This window comes from Anopheles merus, chromosome 2R (assembly GCF_017562075.2).
Source record: "Anopheles merus strain MAF chromosome 2R, AmerM5.1, whole genome shotgun sequence".
In the NCBI taxonomy this organism is placed as follows: domain Eukaryota; kingdom Metazoa; phylum Arthropoda; class Insecta; order Diptera; family Culicidae; genus Anopheles; species Anopheles merus.
Window position 1 is genome coordinate 23,401,007 of NC_054082.1, and position 21,394 is coordinate 23,422,400.

General features: G+C 46.6%; 1 protein-coding gene across 8 annotated transcripts in view; it reads left to right on the forward strand.

Moving 5' to 3' along the window:
* The window catches only part of LOC121603549, a 161,407-nt gene that overhangs the window by 98,719 nt on the left and 41,294 nt on the right, over positions 1–21,394 (forward strand). For all 8 annotated transcript variants that reach the window (XM_041932418.1, XM_041932422.1, XM_041932415.1 and 5 more), the window contains 2 exons: positions 5,895–6,004; positions 6,114–6,279. In XM_041932418.1, the coding sequence (XP_041788352.1) occupies positions 5,895–6,004; positions 6,114–6,279 (276 nt within the window). The remainder of the gene's footprint in view (positions 1–5,894; positions 6,005–6,113; positions 6,280–21,394) is intronic.

The following is a 21,394-nucleotide window of genomic DNA, read 5'->3' on the forward strand; positions in this document are numbered from 1 at the left end:
AGCACACTTCCCATTGAACGGTGCCGCCAAGTGTCAAGTGGCGCCAAGGATTAGAGCAGCAGCACAGGCGTGTTTCGCTTTCGCCGTGCGCTTGCTTTTGCAATTCAAGCCATCAGTCGCTGACCGCATCTCATCTTCCAGCTTTTTGGTTCGGTGCTTAGTGTTCTCGACTCGATCCACGGTCCAAAGCACAATGAATAATGTCACAGGTCTGCACGGTCAGGTGGTGCTGAATTAATTCAATTTTATTGCAGTTGTCTCACGGTGGTGTATGAAGCACTTTGCCCCATTGCTTCAAGCTCAAGCTTTGCTAAAGCTTAATTACATACTCTTGAACTATCTTTCGCTCTCTCGCTCTAATTTTTTTTTTTGCTTTACATTTTCCCTCCTTTGCACACAAACACACACAGCCAACCGATGGTAGGTTAATGATTTCATCGGAAAGATTTATTTTTATTCATTCAACCCTCCCACTTGGAACGGCACAAAGGGCGTGCAATCAAGCAAGGAAAGCGTTCATGCTACACCGGGGTCACATTGTGACCCCGCTCCCCAGTGGCACATTTTTCTTGTGCGCATAACCATAATAAATAGCGGGCAAAAGCCCCCCCAAAACGGGCTGAGTGCTCGCTTTCTTTTATTATTACACTCGCACCTTCCGGCAGGTCGGAAACCCACTATCGGCTTACATCATAACAACGTACTTTATTGCCACGTTCGCCACTCACCCTGAGAGCTAGCTCTCGCTTCTGCTAGTTAACCATTCGGCTCAGTGCTGCCGGGTCGGTATTATGCTAATCATCTCCAGTTGCGGTGGCACTCGCAATTATAGCAGCACCTGGCACCCGCTTTGCATACCGCATCCGCAAGGTGACGCCGGTCGGTTTATGACCTTCTGCGTGCTTGATGAAGTGATTATTGGTAGTGGCATCGAGTAAACAATCACGCCGAGTCGTACGGTGGTGGTTGCTTTATGCACAATTCCCCTTACAGATTTGGGAGGCGTGTTCGGTAGCAAGCCTTTTGCTTGATTTATTTAACGCACTGTTGTGTGCGTTAGTTTTAATTATTGTTTTTTTTTTTGGGGACTCCATTACGTGCTCTATCAAGCTGTCAATGTACAAAAGCTTACTGCTTGACACTAGCAACTGAAGCATCGTTTAGAAAACAACTGATGAAGATGAAGATGTTGCCAGGCATCGCAAAGACTGCTCTTTGCTTTAACAAAAAAAAAAGTACTAAAACCCCACCTGCCAACATACCAGCAGAAACCGCACTCCGAATGCTACTGGCGCTTGTGATGGAAGGTATTATTTTACACTCTTTTCACTCAGTGCCAAAGTCGATCGGACAGGTGCAAAAAGAAACGAACATTTCCACTCCCTGCCTTTGAACGGAAAAGACTTTTGTTCAACTTTTGCCACCCTTTCTTACCATCCCATGCTGGTGCTCTTCTGGTGCTCACTTCAAACCAACCAAGGCAAGATGCATCGGAAACGGCACATACACACATACACAAACACGTATTCTTTTTCCAGAATTCCATCATCGTCATGTTGGTGGTTCACGTGGGTAAGGATTGGCAGTGAGGAAAAATATCCAATCGTACGATTGGCTCTCCAATACCAGGAGCCGTAAACTTTGACAGGTTGACCACAGTGTCGGTAGTGTCATTTGACACCTTCGGAAGCTATTACCTCAGAATTTTTTTTTGTTTTTACTTTATTACGTTTCACTTCCACTCGATGCCATAGCCATTTACTTTTTCAGCATTTGGCTGCTTTAGGGCAGGGGAGCGTGAGAAACGGTAGGAAATAATTCCAACACTTTGACGGGCTGATTACCGCTACCACCGCCGGAGAATAAGCTCGATCGATGATAAAATCACAAAAATTGTGACACCAACAAAATGGAATGGGATGCGGTAAGATATGCCGAAACGGGGGGAAAACAAAGGAACGCCATCTCGAGCAGCTTCGAGTGCTTCTCAACGTGGCCGCAAGCCGCTGGTGGATAAGATAGCGGTCACTTGACCGTTTGGAAACACATCACGCTCCCGCTATGAAGCCTGAAAGGTTCAAAGTTTTGTCATTTATTATCATCCTAACTGTCAATAGGCTGAAGTGTGAGGCATCGGACTTACCTTTTTCCCCATTTTTTTTAAGATGGCAAAAACGAAAATCGAACGGCCATCAGCGAAAGCTGCGAAAGTTTAATCGTTTGTAATGGTGAGCCAGCGGGAAAGTTTATGGTCATTTGTTTTATTGGTCGTATATTAACGCCTCCTTCCCATGATGGAATGTGGAAGTTTCGGTGTCATAAAACGTAATTTCTTTGTCGGCTTGAAGGAAGATTGCGTTGAACAATCTGCAAGATGGAGCATTGATTTTTCGCCAATGTTTCAGCAGAAATTATTAGCCTAAATCAGTTTCGGTACTTCCCGAAGCATAATCATCCTAGGCAAACAGCAATCAAATTTACCAGCTACCTATACCGTGCCCTCGTCATTTAGTAAATAATGCAGTTTATCCATATTCTAGCCACTTCCACCAAACACATAGGGTGCGGTATACACAGTTGGTATGATTAAATCTGAGAACTGTTTGACCGTTACCTTTGCGTCGCCACACGGACAACCCAACGAGCGAGTGAAACAAAGAAAATCAAACGTCCCGGAACGAGAAAAAAAAGAACAGAAAAAGCAACACAAAATCAATGCTCACCATTTCCCCGGGCCCCGTTAATCGATCCACTTCCAATCTCGGTCGAACGCGGATGAAAGCGAATAAAAACGATGGACGCAACCTTTACGATCGGCCGTCCATACCGGGCCGAACTCACCTGCAGACCATCCGGATCACCATCATCTTGCGTCCTCGGTGCGGCCAATCTGTCACATCAATATTTGATGACCGTATCACCGCTTTCACGCAATTTTCTACCTGCGGCCAAGGGATGCAGCGTACACTTTTCCGTGCGTACATGGGAAAGGAAAGTTATGATGTTGGCGCATGCTGTGCTTGGGGAGGAAAACTTTGGACCGGCATCCACAGCAGGGATATGAAATGAAATTATTATATTAAATTCGAGATTAGTTTGGTTTCACTGCTTGCAAAAAAAAAAACAAATCGATCGGAAAATATTGGCTTCACTTTTATTTATAAGGTACACGGCCAAAGCTTCTGGCTGCGATTGCGATGAATAACGCAGTGCACAAAGCCCGCTGGGGATTGTACGTACAATGCCTGGAACTGGAGGGTAATGGTTTCTTTTCTTTTCCTTACTGTGTGCCATGATTTACTAACTGACCGGCAGTGTTGCTTTTAAATATTAAGCTTCATTTTGGAGAAGGTACCCAGCTAACAGTTTCTGCTCAGGTGTTCACTAACGCCCGTTCTATACGTCACTGTTTTCCCATCGAGCATACAAAGTCTTTCCTTGCAGGACGAAAGCTGCCAAACAGATAAAATAAGTACCAAACCAAACTCCATCACTTTTTTCCGAGCACCCCGAAGAGAGGAGCGATGAAAAAAAGGAACACAAGATACATTGACTCATTTTCTTTTCCCGGTCCACTTCTTCCATTAACGCGTGAAGATGGATTTTTTATGGTTCATTGAAGTGGGAGCAAACCCATCCTAACGAACCGTGTTTGCCGTATGGCAAAAGTTGTGGCAAACAACAACTTTCCCTTCGCTGCGGTACAAGATTATCCCTTGAGCAGAAAGGTGGATGCAAAAAAAATATGTGCCAACTCCTTCCCCGTTGCAAATCGGCCACATTGCTGCCATCGATCGGTAGGTACGGAGGTCCGCTTGAAACCACAGCAGCAGGAAGAACAGCGACGAAGGGGCAGCATAACAAATGGTGTATCTGTTCCTAGATCTTCCCCACCCTGCACAAAGCCCGCCCCGGGCGGGTTCACGCTGCTAATCATTTTCACCAGCTCGCTCAAGCACTCTTGCACCGGCACGGTGCAGAGAGTAATAGATTTCCCTCGGAAACCCCCACTCCCTGGGATGGCCGTGGAGGAAAACCCCGAACCAGAGATGGGAAGGATGGCAGGAGTGGTACGATATGTTAGGGTGGCCCCCCGGGCGTTACCCATAATTCGATACATAAATAATAAACTTTGGTGCTTTAGCAGCTGTCGAGCTCATCTCCCAAGCACCATTAACTAGCATCGCATCCGTACACGGGTCCGTACACTTTATGCACAACCTTCCATCACACACTGCACGGCGCACGGGGAAAGAAGAGACTTTTTTCTGGCGTTTATGCGTCGATGCTACGCATCTGGATTTGATCCAGTACAGTTATGAGTCGTACATGCCGTTTTGTGCTGATGAATTATGCTACTCTCTGACCAGATGGGAGCGGGTAAACGGGGGCCATTATTAATTGGTTCGTACGGAGATAATTGTTTGCGCTGTACTACTGCCTAAAGAAAATGGAGAAAACTTTTTACCAAGCTAACACGCTGCGTGGAAAGCACGAATCTATTTATAATAATAATAATTTAATTTATATTCTTCGGAGCATCGATTAGGGCGCAAAGTTTCCTTGCAAACGGAAGCGTCAAAATTGATTATTTAATCACAATTAGCGCATTTATTAACATTCTCATATGCAGGCCACATGCCTTACAAAGGAATAAATGGACGGAACAATGCAGCTCATATGCTAAACGTGTCCTGTTATCGAAATAAGTGTCCATTGCTTGTTTTTATTGCTCAGTGATGCATTGGCATGACAGATTTTTCTTTATCACAATTGTCTACGTATTATGCTGCTGTCCCTTCGGCTGAAATATGGAAGTAAAATACCGAAAAATTGTCTATTTTTCTTACCATCCATCCATAACGACACGGTACGATTGGACGCGCAGCGTCTGCTAAGAAGCGTAAAGAAGCGGAGCTCGTCCATTTTGCTTTACCCTATTTTACCATTCGTTACCTCATCCAGCTACAGTGAACAATTTATTTCCAATTGACTGCATCAATTTACTGCACTGTGGTTCGTCGTTGAGCACCATTGGCACGATCGACTCCCAATGAACGTGCAAGAATCCATCTACATTCAATCAAACAATTTTCTCAACCCCTGCTGTCCGCTATCAGCAGGCACGTTGGAGTGTCCAGCAGGGAAAAATGATAATTTTCTCCCAGTGGGTTTTTTGCTTCCCTTGGTATGAGCAACTAAGCTATTGATGGGGAAAAACACTCTCTGTTCACACAGTGGTTCGGTGCCTTAGTAACCATGTAGTGATGAAGCTCTTTGATGAAATTCTACAGATGTTGTTTGTTGATGAATTGCTGTTTGTGATTCATAAAAATAATGATGCACTCATAAATATGAACTAATGAACTAATCGGTGTATTTGTTGCCATTCTGTGTTTTAAGCTCAATTTTTGTTTTACTTCTCCCACGGCTGAATGCAGCGCGTTTCGTTTCTTTTTTTGTCATGGATTTGCTATCTGTACTGCTGTAAAATAAAAATCTTCAACTTAAAAGGACGGCAAAGTAAAGGGAAATAGTTGGATGCAGTTTCCGTAGTGCATAATCAGCTTGTGCGGTGCGCAGCTCTTTACATTGCATGAATAAGAGCCTCTCCATCGATGCATAATTTATCGTCATTTAGTTTCTCCTCAAGAAACTATTTCTTAACATTTATTCTGTCTTAGTTTGATCGATCGAGATCACAAATTTTTTAACTCTTACATGATTTTTATTACATTTAAAATGTATTTAATGTATCATTTTTGTATCTGTTCGTTTTAAACGTTTTACAGTACAGCTTTGACAGCTCTTGAAATACGAATGAATATTAAAGCTCAATGGCATCACTTCTCCAACCGCTAACACCACCGAACGTTCTTCTTCCATCTTTACAGAGCCTTCGCCACTGTATGAGAACAATCACTATCACGAGGAATGTTTAAGGTGCAACTCATGTGGTCTCAACCTAACTGGCCCCAATCAGAAGCGTGCAAGACGGTTCAAGGTAGGTTACTGGTCAGCGTGATTCAACTTCTTGCTTCCTTAAAACTACACCACAATCGCCTTTTGTCCCTTACTGATCTGCCTGCTTTGTGTGTGTGTGTGTGTTACAGAATCAAATCCTCTGCGATCTGCACTTCGCAGACGTTGCCCTGATGGAGTGTTCGGACTTTATGCAGCAGCTACGAAGCTTTAAGCCACAGTCATTAGGTTGCGCTGTGGCACGGCGAAAAAGCTCCACCACGCTCATCTTTCCACTGCCACCGCAAGCTTGTTCAGGTAAGATGGAGTTCTGTTTTGCCTTTTTTTTGCGCTCGTGTTGTTTGGTTCCCGCGTGGCCCAGATAGAAAACGATTCCCGTTAAACAGCGGCAAAACCTGTTTGTGTGTGCGTGTGTTTGCTGCATAATTGTCACGCCATGCTTTCCCAACTTATTGGGGCACAATTAATTAACACACCGAGCCCTGTCCGCACCACCAACAGTTTCGTTCACTATCGATCGTTCCGTGCAGGTGAAGAAATTGCCTCATGAAGCATAAATTCCACCCCGATACCCAAGCGGAACGCGAGCATGGGTGCGGGGGACAACCGAAGCGCAAAGCAGCAAACGATTCGCTCTCATCCATCAACACTTTCATCGAGATCCCATTTTCCCGGTGACGAGTTGGAGTGGAATGGTGATCGCTTTCCTCGGCTCCGTCGGCCTGCTTCAGGTCCGCCTTCTCTTAACCCTCCCGCCTGAATTGGCTTCGGCTCCACCACTTGGGGATGGAAAAAGGGCGCACGAGATCACTGACAGCCAATTGAGACAGCGCGGAAGGGAGGAAGGCACAGGGGAAGTTGCCAGGAAAACGTGGCAAATCAACCAACCACAAATCAGTCCAATCGTGCGCATCATTAATTATGTGCTGCAAACCGTCAACCCGGTTCGATGCGAAGTGACGGCCCCACTGGTTTCCACCCAAGCACCCGAACTACTTTTTTCCCCAACGATTGATTGTCGAAAATCACGCAATCGGGAATTAAGGCGGGGAGTTTGGGGGGGGGGGGGGGGGCAGGCCAAGTGTTGCTACCGTAATCGTCCCACCCCAGCAGAGTGCTGCCACCGTTCGCATTTCGGTTCCAGCAAGGATTTCCGGTGAAAGCAATCTTTTCCGCTCACTCGCGACATTTCCTCTGTTTTACCCTTTCCCCTTGTGGCCATTATTTTAATGAGCAACCCGCCCCGTTCCTTGCGCCACAGTGCTGCGGATTAACCTCAGCCCCATTTGGCAGGACGGAATTGACAAAGGGGAGGTGGCTCATAAATGTCACATACCAATGGATGAAATGGATGAAATTCGCGCCTGTGTGTGTGTGTGTGGGAGGGGGGAGGTTTTTCGATTTCCGCCATATGCTCCGATGCAATCAGTTTGCGGAATAGCATAAAAAATGCATTGTACCGTACCGGAGAGGGAAGTAGGACGAACTGGTTGGTACGTGAGCATGGAGCAAGCTAAACAACCGTAACGGGAATATCGATTCCCGGGTTCGTGCAAATAGCGCCGGGACAGGGGCAAACGGACGGGCAGGCTGGTGCTCAGTAACGGCAATGTTTTGTGTCTCACACAGCGGTCATCCCGCGTGGAACCGTTTGCTAAAAATAAACAGCGAAATGTAGGTGAAAATCACTGGACATTCACTGGAATAAATAGAGCATTTTTGGTATACCAAAAGACGAAATGTTTATTTAAAAAACTGGTACTTTTAAACAAAATCAAGAGTAGGTTACATAATATTATAAACAAGCTATTTATCACATATAAGATACGAAAATTGGTGTGGATTTTTAATTAAACAATGCTAGTTGAATGCATCACCACAGAAGTGTTAACCAAATGTATCAGCTTGAACAATATCCCTAATAACTGCTCTATTTTATTTACTTTCTTGGAATTTTTGCTTTGAATAAGCTGTACCTACATTCATAATCATCAATAATCTTTTATGATAATATGTGCATAAATTGAGACCGTTTTCATTCCAACTGACATGTACAAAGAATCAAGCAAAAAGAAGCTTTTTATAGAGCATTGCATTGGTTTTTTTGTGTCTGCATTAGCAAGGTAAATCCAAGTCGCCGGTTGCTTTGACCAAAAATTAGCCTCAATACGTCCTGACTGGCGTGTACTTGGTACCGTGGCGAAGCTTTACCCAGCTCGGGTCCGCCGGTTCGATTTTCCCGTACGGAGAATTTCACTTAGCAACAAAAAGCTCCTAGCCTGTAGCCTGTCAAACCCATCGGCTAATGGTAAGTAATGGCACAGTGACTGCTGTGCCTCACCCTTCCCGGCACACTCGCCCCTCGCTAACAAACAATCACGTGTGGTAGAAGAAAACGGTCCGTAACGGTGGCCCTATGGTGATGACCACTGTGGAGCGGTGCCGTTTTGCCGTTTCGCCTTCCACTATCTTGTCCTTGTCTGTTGCTGCCGTCGAATGTCCAGCGCAATTGAACCGAGTGGCTTGCCCTCCCAACATTCCTGCCCGTTCCTGCGCCAGGGGGGGAAAACTGAAACTTTCCAAGCAAACATGCATACATAAACCAGCACACGTACATTCCCACACACACACACGCACATATGTTCCTTTTTCTGTTCAAACTTTCAAAACACGTTCAGCAAACAGTAGCACCGAACCGAAGGACGGCGCCAGCCCCTATCGGGGACCCCAAAAGTGGGCCAATCGTTCACAAGGGACTTGGACTGGACCCTACCAGCCCACACCTTCCTTCCCTACCAATACCAACGGGGAAATATTGACTGAAAACTGTCCAATTGAGTATGTGTGTGTTTGCATGTGTGAGTGTTTCGGGCAATGATGATGTTTCTATTCCTTCACCGTCCCACCATTCCCAGCCTGACCATTCCCAACGAGATCTCATCCCGGCCGCTCGCTTGCTTGCATTCCGGCTGGACATTTTGGCTAGAACAAAAAAAAAGTTGCGTCCCGGGTGGAATGTTTTGCGCCTGCCAGTTGCGCACCCGCTGGCGGGCTGAAATGTCAAATAGTTGAAGCCGGACGGGACGCACCGTGTGCGCTCGTGCAAATAACAGCATCGCAGCGCGGCTAGGTGGCTGCCTGTCCGGTAAGCTGACCGCCTTAGTAGTGACTTGCAAACGCGAACCAGCAGAGTGCAAAGGTCGGTACAGAGCAAGCGGAACCACTGCTTGGGCGCAGTAGCTGCGCGCGAGCGCTTTGAGCGCGATGAGCCAGAACGCAATGCGCTGCAACTTGACAGACGTATTGGGTGGGAAATGTTGGGGCGGTTAAATATTCCAGAACGATTCCTGGAGGAATGTTTCAATTGACAAATACTTTGCACATCCGTTCGAGGATACAGTGGTTGCCTGTACCGCCAGCGCCACGGTTGTGAAATGAACGAACCTAACAAACGTCCTTGGCCTTGGCAGGAACGATACACGTTGTGGGGGGTGTAAGTTCATAGTTTTTGCTATTTGATTTGTTTTCTGCTGGTGCTACAAAACATTCTACAAACATATACTAACAGCAAGCATTACACAAAGGGTCATTCTTTCCCGCTAGATAGCAATACTTGGGGTACACAGTCTTGCCTGACTTGTTGGAAGCTTTATTTTTAGTCAATTGAGCTGACTGTTTCTTTTCGCTTGCGGCCCCACCATAAGCATACAACTCATCTTTCCCCTTCTCCTCCTCCTCCTTGCATCTTTTGTTACAGTTGACAAAAGGGAAATGCAAACAAGACATTCATTTCCTATCGTATCGAACACTCCCATCACCGAGGTTGGCGAACGAGCGAACCAGAGAGAGAGCGCCAGTCTTACGGTTCCATTATAAATTTGCCTCGACCATTGTTCGGACTAGCGTTTGGCCCAATTTGGTGCCTCTTTTTTTTTGTTGATGCTGTTGTTGTGTTAGTGTGGCACACCAGCGCTTTCTGAAATGATTTGATTTCCTGTCACTTTGCCATTTCACTTTGCGGTACCGTACCGGCGTTAAGACACACTCGCCGTTACGGTTCTTCCCGGCACCGGGGCAGCTCAAGTTCGTGCCGTGCCACGGAAAGGGCAAAGCTTCGGTGCGGTGCGATACGAAGCGAAACGAATGGGAGACGATAATGTTGATTGGAAAATAGAAAATGGTAGTTTTTTTTTGTAGGGGAGATAGGTCGTGAAGTGTGAGAACGGTTGTGCTGGATGAAAATTTTCGCTCGTCCCCGTCGCGTTCTTATCAACTTCACGGTGGAGTGGAAAAATCTTGACACTGTCCTTATGAATGTTCGTCATTGTGTGTGTGTGTGTGCAGACATACAGCAATGGAAAGTGATTAGCGAATGTAGCGAAAACGGATCTCGTTAAAAATTCATTCCAGTTTGCGTTTTCATCCACTCGTTTGAGCACTTGAGCAAAGCGATCTTTAAACTTTTGATCGTTAATGCATCGATGCGCTTTTGTGCGGTGGGAGAGGAAAATCTATAAATTTACTTCCCCAATACTCCATACCAACTTTGAAGGCAATCAAGGGATGGTCTTTTTTTTTTGGATGCTATTTCTTTACATCTTTTGAGTGAATCGCTACTGAAACTCTTTCAACCGGCTGCAGACTCTTTTTTTGCAGACATCTTTACACTTTTCAGCAACTGGTGGAGTGCTTTTTTTGTTCGATGAAATTGCGCGCTACATCAGAATTGATTAAAAAAGTATACGTTGATTGGTTTCCACCATCCCGGTTGGGCTCTGTTGGTGCATGGAAGTCACACTGAGTAGTTGGGCGAAGCAAAACGGCGTCCAGCTTCATGGCGTTCAGTTCGGATCGAGCCCAACTTTATTGCAATTTTGATTTCCTCCCAATTGCTTTCGTCGGGTTCGATCCGTTTAATCATTGTGCCATTTGGTGTCAGCTTTGAGGCAGCCTCGGCGGTGTGACTTCCTGTTGCAGTGGTAAAGTGGCCCGCAATTGATAGGAGCTGGTTCGTCCGGACAAAAACAAACAGCGCAGCAGTCCATGCCGACCTGTCCGTACTGTCGAAAATTGAAAATTTAATCAACGTGCTTCATCATTAACACGAACATTCCCGGCTGCTTCGCGGGCCGTCGTTCAAAGGTGGAACCTGACCATCATCAGCAAAAAAGGGCCATTTTCTCTACCACCACTTCTTCTCCCCTCTCCACCCCGGTCGGCCCCGAACCCTTCTTTCGGTGAGCTCCATTCTTCACCCAGGCGAAGTGTCTTATTTCAATTGGTGTCAGTTGGTATTTGCGTCCGATCGAGTGAAATTCCGTTCCAGTCAACTGTACCGTGTTCACCAGTGTAAAAGTTCTCCTGTCCATCATTCTTTCCTCGCTCTCATTACACAGTGTCAGTCCTTTTAAGCGTACACGGGGCGAATGCAAGCTGAACACGTTTCTCGCAACGAGTGCCAGCCAGTAGGCAGCCGGGCTAATGCAAATGATAAGCTTCAATTAAATGAATTTCACTCGGGTGCGTTTTGTCCCGGCGTTGGCAGCATAGAAATAGCACCCCCGAACCCCGAGATGGGCGCTGGAATGTGCAGCCAACAAGCAAACAGGCCGCCAGACAGACACACCGCCGAGATGGAGAACCAAATTGCCACTGCCAGCGAGTAGTGCGGTAAGAATAAAGCGCCCCGTGCCGATAGCACGGAATGGCAAGGGGGCCTTAATATCTGTCATTACGAGGACGATTTCCACTTTTCACTTCCTGTCATTTCTAATTAATCACTTGTTTTGCTTCGGTTCGCTGGATGGGTTCGGATCGAGGTCGACTTCCCACCCCAACGCTCCATGATACGGCGCACGGCAAGGCGCCATCGGAACACCGAGCATCGCTTGCGATTGCGCCTTTTTCGACATCGGCTGTCGCGTGATGGGGTTGGGTAGATTAAAATGAAATAAAATAAAACCTCCACCGGAAGCCGTTCCATCGAAGTGCCCTGTGCTCATGTTGAAGGGGGCAAGAGAGCTGAAAGCAGAAGTGAAAGGAAGAAAAAAAAGCGCCCATAACCTAAGCGGAACAACCCTGTTCCCATCCTATACCACATTCCATTATTTTTTTTTTCTTCATTTATCTTCTATGCTCTTTATTGTTCTCTCTTTCCTACTTTCTTGAAAACTGTGTCTGCGGCAATCGTTTTTCCTTCCTTTCCGATCGATCGTTTTATGGGTGGAATCGGGCAAAAAGGGATGGTACGAAGAGCGAGTGTGAGCTTCCTCCGGCAAACCAAAGGAAAAATAGTGTGGAAAAGCGAAACCGATAATCGATGAATTCCTTTCGCGTCGGCTTTCGGCTGGTGATGGTGGTGCTCAATGTTTACGAGATCCGGGTATCGGGACCGGAAAATGGAGCACTCGATAGAGTGTGGAAAAGAACGCCATTCCCCTTCAACCGTGCCAGTCGTACCCATTAAGCACGCAAACGCCTTTCGCTTGCCATCGCCATCGTGGCTGCACCCGTTCAGCTTTCGTTGTGAGGCCCGACTCGTGTTGACGAGTCGTCTATGTACCGCCCAGAAGCTTACCCACAGCACACCAATAACATACACACACACAGAGCCACACGACGTACACGTAATGACAGAAAAACCGACACAACCGAAGTTCAACTCCCCCCGGCGGCCAAAGGAAAACGGCCTTTAACGACTTGCTCGAACAACTTAATTTACATTTGAAAAGGCATCGAAGAGAGCGCGAGGAAGGGTAGAAGCAGGGGCACGCTATCAGAACCCGCCGCACTCTGCTGCGGAAGGGATGGCCGGAAGTGCGCGATGCGAGCGAACAGCATTTCGATGAGCAAACATCGAACGGCGATGGTAACGGGCACGGTTAAATGGACGATTAAATTCTTGATTTGCATACATTTTTAATTGCCATTAAAAATGTGGCCGGCAAGCACGGAACACGCCCATACGGTGGTACCGGTGGTGGTGGTGGTGGTGGTGGTGGTGGTGATGGTGGTGGTGCTGGTGGTGGTGGTTGTGCTGATTTCAACGATATTCCACCATTCCCTGGGGCCACGGCCTGAGGGGAGATTGTTTTTCGTTCCGTAGCGGGACTCTTGCTGCGGTGCGGATGTTTAAACATTTTAGCAAACCAAACCGCAGACTTGATAGCGAAACAATTTGTGCTTAAACGGTTGCGTAATATGTGAGTGTGTGTGTGTGAGAGAGAAAGCAATAAGGTTTTTTGCTAATGCTAAACAAAATGAAATAGCTGTTAACGTGTCAGCTTCACCCAACGGGATAATCATAAATAGTGCGATGCACACGCATTTTGCTACAAATAAATGAGCCAAACAGGCAGGAATCAATTAGCGAACAAGTTTGAAGCTGTTTAGATAAGATGATAAGGCATTCTAATATGCATAGAATTGGGTAAACATTCAATAATAACAGAACTTTTCTATGGAATATAAAAATGTCATTTAATTTTTTATTATTTTTATTTACTATTTATATATTTTATTTTTATTTATATATTTTATTAATTATTTCGTGACGGATATATGAACGCGCAATCAACAAAGTTGCGATTGAAACTTTTTAAATAATTCATTCATTATCATAGCTTCCACCAACTGTGATAAAGCTAATATTTGCACTCTTGGTGACATGAAAACATACGTTGTGCAATTGATTGAGTGCATGAAAAGTTGTTAAACCAATAATACAACGCTTTTATACGGTTGTAATTCTATACGGGTTCTCTATGCTTAGTCTTAAAGATTCCTCAAACTATCCAACGGTCTGATTTGTTCTTTGTTGTATAAATATGCTGATATGCTTTTCAACGTAACACAGCTTACTTTCCATTATTCTGTGATTATAACAAAATGGTTGCGGCCAAAGTATTCCTATTTTTTTATATTCATACACTAATTCGATCATTTAATCAAAATACTATTCATATTATAAATTATAAAATAAATAGTACATCGTGAATGTCACATTTGAACCTTTAGCGTACATCAGGTTGTTACGTTTCACGATGGCGTTACATTGCGTAGCTACAAAAATACCAACAACCAACGCTCAGCCGCTTCGCCCCATTTCCTTATCACGAACTCATATTTCGTGACATCAGACAACCGCAACGCACTCCAATCAGCTGTGGTTAATTTATTCATTTGTTTTTCCTTCGCCTTCAACAGTTGACGAGCAAATTTAAGAACCACAATCAATGTGAACGAAACCAATCAATGAACGAAGCGACAATCACGGTCGCCTAGCCGTCGCAATCACGATAACTCGAGAATGATACACACCCAAATTAAGCGACTTGTCGCTTCGGAGATCGGATCTGAAAATCGTTGCCCACCCGGGAGCAGAAATGCCACCAACACAAATTAAACTTTCCACGCCGGTTTTTGATTTTGCTGAGCCGGAGTTTGTTTTCCTTTAATCTGTGCTAATTGATGGATGAAGTTTGCTTGGTTTTGCGGTACCCAAATGTTTACAAAGTTAACTATGAGTCATATTTCGGTGCTGTGTTCGTATCACGCCTCTGTTTAATTCAACGCTATTTCATCGGAACTTTCGATCAAAGGGAACGCTTCATACTTGCCCTTCAATAATACCACCACAAAGTTTTTATTCAATCTTTTACACGCGAACGATCGCTGGGAGGACTGCTAACCGCCTTAGCTTCGTTGTGCCAAGTAAAACTGAATGATGGATGGCAGTCCACGATCGGTTCCATGATTAGTCGTCGACGGCCTAGCACACGCGTCAGCTAATTCTTCACGGTCGGTGACAAGTGGGTTGACGATGGGTGGACAAACTTTTTTGGTCCGCCCATTCGCACCCCCCTCGCCCTAGCTACCGTAGTGACACTGATTGCGGAAAATTCGCACCACTCTCTAAGATACGGTAACGGCGACGCGTTGACGAGTGAAATGATGATCGATTCGAGCCTCGCTTCCGCCCAACCGAGCGTCCGCAAAAAAACGGGAAAAACTTTTCGCCAAATCTGTCCCCCATGCACTCGCAAAACACTCGCAAGTCGCAAGTTCGGTGGCGTAACGTTAAGCCGTTAGCATGAAATGACACAAAACTTGCTCCCGGTTGTGGTGCGGAAAATTCCACCTCCAATGCTACCGTTGGATGAAGTCGGAAACTTCCAAAATCGGGTGAATTATGAATAATGGATGTTAATCACTTGAAAATCACACCCGTGTCGTTTTGGTACGATTTCTATGTCACCATGCCGGGGGGGGGAGGGCAGGAAGAGGTGAAAAGATGCAACGGAAACTTTAAGCAAACATTTCCCTACAGCCCCTCCCCACTTCGAAATAACATAATCTTTCCACCGTAGCAGCTGTGAAACGTTGTGGCAGCGTTGTGCCATCTTCACTCGACAGCCAGGTCCTGTTCGATGCAACTTCACGCTCGAAGAAAGCTCCCTTGAGCACACTCACAAAACAGTGTCAACTTTTGTGCTCGGAACGTTCCGGCCGTGCCCTAGCACGAACGCTGGCGAGTGCCTGCATTTGCATACCGTCTCGGGCACAAAAGACTGTTCGATGCAGAACGTAGCACCCGGTTCAAGCATGCATGGAAATCACTTCCAATTCAGATTCGGTTGTCAAACGCACAAGGGGCCGTACTTGCCAGAGACGCCAGAATGCAATCATCCGGCAATCCGGCGGGATGTATAGTGTGGAGAAAGGGATGGATTTTTCTCCTTCAAACGCAGTTCATTTTCTGATATTTGAACGCCAGAGCAACTTAAATCACAACCAAAAGTATGTGGCAGACATGTGAGCATGAGTGGAGCACTGTTGGAGCATCTGTTATTTAACTAAAATTGATCAGCAGAACGTCACTCTATTGGAAGGAAAACAAACTGATTCATAAGCTTCCCGGTTCAATGAAGCGACCAACACCCGAGTTTGTTAATCCATTAATGGCTCATTAAAAGCATCCCCGCTAAGCCCATTCATCAGCAGCGTTGGTTGCAGGTACTCCACACATTTCAACTTTGCCCGTCGTACCGCTCTGTTCGGTGCCACCATTTGCCACCACAAACCACCACCATCCGCGGGTGAGTGTTGGCGCGGGTGTGTTTGCCAGACCCCATCCCAGAAAGTAAACAAACGAAACTATGTACATTTTCGTTCGCAACCTTCGCCAACTATTCGCCACCCGGTAAGACAAACTTCTAAATCCTCTGGCAGCGAACCATCTCTTACCGCTGCGCTTGGACAGCTCCACGTTTGGGAAAACCATTTGGAGTTTAGTCAAACATAAACCATTTACCGCTGTGTGTTCCCGTGCTGTCGGTGCCTTCCGTGCGCCAGAAATACGATTGACAGTGGGCGAACAGTGTGCGAGCGTGTGCTCACGATGACGCTAATTAGTTCCAACTTTCGCCATCAATTATCATCACCAAAGCATTGCGTGCCGGCGTTGCTGGTTGTATCAACGACCCCCACCTGCCACACCTGCCCCAGCACTTACGCGGTAAGCGGTAGGGGAAATTTGGTCAGTCGCCGTTGTGAAGGAACGCGGCTGGAACGAATCCAACCACCGCAGCGCACGGTTTAACACTAATGGGTTCACATTTTTCACGCCGGTCGTGGGAAAATGGGGAAGGCATTTGGGAAGCCCAATAGGCTCACACTTTATTAAACATGCATGCAAGGGGCGACTTAATGTAAACGAATTGCAGACCGTTTGTAGCGTTTGTAGCGGTGGGCTGAGAAAGGAGCACTGATTACAGACATCATGGGAAGTAAGTAAATCTGTTACCATTTAATCGACCATTTGACGGTAACGACTCATCATGTACAATAACTGCAACTATGCGTACGCCACGTGTGTTTCTTTTGTCCTGCAATAACAATCAAACAAAACTGCTCCATTCACACCGTACGCTTGATTGCACGGAAGAGTTTCCAGATGGGTTTGTCAAAGCATACGCTCCAATCCGTCCCGATCGTAAAGGGTGTAATAATCCTTGGCCGATTTCACTCCCTATCCTTGCTCCCTGGCAACAGCACACTTTGGAATTGCATCATGCTCCACAAATGTATTATTAAAATCCAATTAATATCCTCTTTCCCCTGTTGCGATCGAGCCCCGGAGCGAGCCCCACTAAGGACAGTAAGGACCGTGCTGACACTGCACCATCACATGCTCGATTTGTTCGGGCCGTGCTTGAGCTCGGCAGCCCCGTTTTGTGAGCCAACCCATTTCAACACTTCAACCTTCTGGATTTGTTCAGCAAACTTCCCTCCTCAAACAAATGATGAATGTACTCTACCACACAACCGGACCGTACGTCTAGGGCCGAAGCGTTTGCTAATTGATTTTATTGCGATCGTCTTGATGAAACTGGGCGTCTGTGTGTGTGTGTGTGTGTGTGTGTGTGTGTGTGCGTTTGACTGTGTTTTAATTTACCCACCCGGCCCTGGTGAACCGTACTGGAAGCGTTCAATTGTCTCAATAGCCCTCACAGTGATGCACCCTGTCCCTGTACCGAACGGACGAGCATTCCGGGGTGGCAAGCAATTCCGACATCGAGCTGAACTTTTCAGTACACCAGCTCAGCCGTTGCTCCCGTGATGAGCTCATGAAAGCTGACTCACAAACACGTGCCCGAAAACGTGCCTTTCCACCGCTTCGGCCACTGCCACCACAACGAAAGTGGTATTTGATCTTTGAACCAGCTTGTTGCATATCATCATGCAGGAGCGCCTGAAGTCTATCAATGTGCGCCACCGTCGTCTGGTTGCTCGGTGTCTGGTAAGCCAAACGCATTGGCTTCAGTGGCCGGAAATTTGCACTCATCGGGGGTCCCTCCGTATGTGTGTGTGTGTGTATGTATCTGAGAATATGTGTACTCACCCCATTTGCTTTGCTCTTCATTACACAAAAGAGAGAGAAAAAAAACAAAAAAAACACACACACACAACTCGAGGCGCCAGTCGAGACTACAGCTTTTTCCATCACCATCATCATCATCAACTTCCTTCACCTCGTCGTCGTCGTCGTCGTCGTCGTCGTCGTCAACAACTATGCTCCCTGCTTAGAATCGTCTCTACGTATGAAGACTCGTTCCGGTGCTGAAGTTGCTGGCGCCTGTTGGTATGCAATTTTAACTCGATTTCATTTATTATATCGAGATCACGCACCATTCCACACTCTCGCACACAAGCATGTAACACGCATGCAAATAGCAACTGCTCCCACTCGTCCTCCCGCCCCACAACTACCGCCCAACACACTCACGCACACAGACACATACAGTTGGAAGCGATTTTATCTCGATTTGTTACAACACGCTCGTATTCCCATGCGTGCGCGCGTGTGTGTGTGTGTGCCCGCATACGTGTGAGCTTTCTGCGTACGAGGCCATCGCGATGATTACCATGATGATGGGAAGGATGATAATGCGAACAGGCCGGCAGTAGTGAGTGAATACGGTGGGCCTTTTTCTTTTTCGCCCACTCACACACACACACACACTCTTGGTGAAAATTTCTTTTTCCATGGCAAGCAATGGCGTTTTCTTTCTCCACTCCATGATATAACTTTAACAAACATTTGAGCAAAATAGAGAGAGAGAGAGAGAGAGAAAGAGAGAGAGAGCAAGTGAGGAAATGGAAGAGAAAAGGAGGAAAAGACCAACAGGCCACCACACAACGGAAACGACGATAATGGCATTAACTTTATCTTGGTAATGCGAAAAGATTGCATACCTTTTGGCGCGTGGTGCTGGGTGAATCCACGATCCGGCCCAGGCTAGGCGCGCGTTTTCTCGCCAGCAAAATTGGATTCCACTGCACGTTTAGCATCCGTTTCGGTGGTGAGATGGAAGGGTGGAGTAAGCTGTCCATTCGATCCACGGCACGGAACGTTCGAAGCAATCCGCAAGAGGCGCAAGAGGGGTTATGTTAATATGGGCAAATACGGTGGAATAGGTGGACGCGCTTCCGATACATAACATGATTGACTATTGGAGGAAATGAAAGCGTGCAGCCGAGCAATGAATGAATTTTTCATCGTACCCCGCACACCAGCCTGCTCGCTTTCGTTTGGGCGAACGGTCATTAGATAAATTGCCAGCTGGTTTGATTGCCCATTCACCTCCGCTGCCGGCGCGCCATACTATCACATACAGCTCACGTAATGCATGCTTATCGGATTGATTAGATTAGATGCAGCTAACATACGGCATTTCTTCTCCTCTCGTTACAGGTTGGTAATAGTATTGTTGTTGTTGTTGTTTTTCATACGATTACATCTCAGCACGACACGAACAATAAACCACGATAGACGATAAAAGATGGTATGTAACTATCAAAGCTTGTACAAAATCGGCCTACTTGGACAGTTCTAGCCTCTGACTAGTTGCATTGGTAGTAGGTTTTGCTTCATAGTTCGAAGCTTGTTGACAACTTTCTGCTGATGACCTGTCAGCAGTCAGCCTACCAACACTCGCCATCCATGCCAAAGACAAAACAAACTTTGTCCGGGAAAGAATCGATTAAGCAATACGCCCGTCTTTTGGCCGCCATTGCGGCTCTCGGGTGATGCGATGATGAACAGTGAGGTCAGCCTTTATGGGACACTGGCACGGTCGTTAAGATGGCTCGTTCCGGGGTCGCAGTGATGGACTTTATCGTGCCTTTGCCATCTCTCTTCCCCCCCTAGGGATAAGCAACGGATCTGGTGGTGAACGCAAACTGACAGCAACCAGCAAATCAGCAAACCACATCAGCACGGAAGCCATCGAGCAAATGCAAATCGATGAAAACCTCCCCCCCCCTCCCCTTTTTCCTCCGTGCACCAAGGGATGGCATCTCGCAATGGATGAGATCACCTTTTGTGGCCTTCGGTGCGTTCCGGAAGGATAGTTTGATGGGTTTTGTTCCTCGTCCAAGTCTTGCAGTTGTGGAATTTCTCCTACTCAGCTCCATCCTCTCACTCCCCACCCGAGGGAGTTGGCAGATGCATGAATAATAAGACGACGTCGATAGCTATTGTGCCTGTTGAAGCTCGAGTGTGGCTCGTTGGTGCGACACTAGCATCCAAACCCCGAGTCTCACACTTGAGCAAGAAGTTCATTTCGTGAGAACATCATCAGGATGAGGGTGACAAACAAATTTGTTTTTTGTGTGTGTGTGTTTTCTTTTTGAAAATCCTCCCACCCCCTTTTTCTGTGCTGCCAAAACATGATGAAGTGTTTCAGGGCGACTCGTGCCCCGGACATATCGTGCATACAATTATTCCTTGCCTTCCTTTCCCCCGGTGTGGAAACCCATTCATTTACAGGAAACGATTGAATGCGGCAGCATCATATTCAAATGGTGCGAGCGAGGAAATGGCACAGCCCCCTAAATGGGAGACAACCCACGTCGCCGTTGAACGAACGTGATGGAACGTGTCAATGCGATGTGATGTTGATTTATTGCGAAAAACGACTCATAGCAGCAGCTCATACAAACCGCCAGTATGTCATCATGCTGACGGACATTTATTTATTTGTTTGTCGGCCGCAGCTCAAACGTCCCAAAGGAGGGGTAGCGACCGGCTGGTGCTGGAGCAAAATAATCACCAAAATAGCCATTTTCCCCACCGCATTTGGTTAAGCGGTCGGACGTGCGGGTTGAATCGTAATAATAAAATAAAAACACATCCACAACAGCAACGAGCTAAAGTGTAAACAAACCTAACGAGAAGCAAGAGCTAGGGCGAAATAAAAAATAAAACCGATTCTAGTGATAACATTACCCCGTCCAGGCTGGCGCACACTCCTTCCCTCCCCCCTCTGGTTCCTTGGAATTGCGCACATGTGTGTACGTACGTACATATTCCAACAGTTGCCAACAGTTGCCACCCAATACCGCCGACGATTGTGCAGAGTGGGGCTCACACATTAGCATGGGAATGTATATTTATGCACGCTACATGTGCCACATTTATTTGGCGCGCCGCGTGTTAAAGCGACACAATTTCGACACGGTCGCTGCGGGGATTCATGGGATGCGCATGGGAACGAATCCAGCGCGTGTTTATGGTGAATTCGACGCCTGTTGTTGTAGTTCACAATTTGGAGTTTTTTTTTCTATTTTTTCCACTTATTGCGCTTCAATTGTTGGGTGCTGAAAACTTTTTTCCCCATCCCCAAGCCTTTACCCTTTAACTAATGTGTTTGTTTTGTGTGGTATCATCGCAGTACTACAGGCTCAGCACAGTGTGCGCGATGAGCACGGAGTCACGTTATTTACGCCGCTATTGGGAAAGGTTGGCCAGTTGGTTGGAAAACTGATTGGTTGGGAGGGCTAGCAACCGGCGAATCGAAGCTTTGTTTGCGTAAATGATCCCGGGGGAAGCGGAGGTGAAAATTCGAAC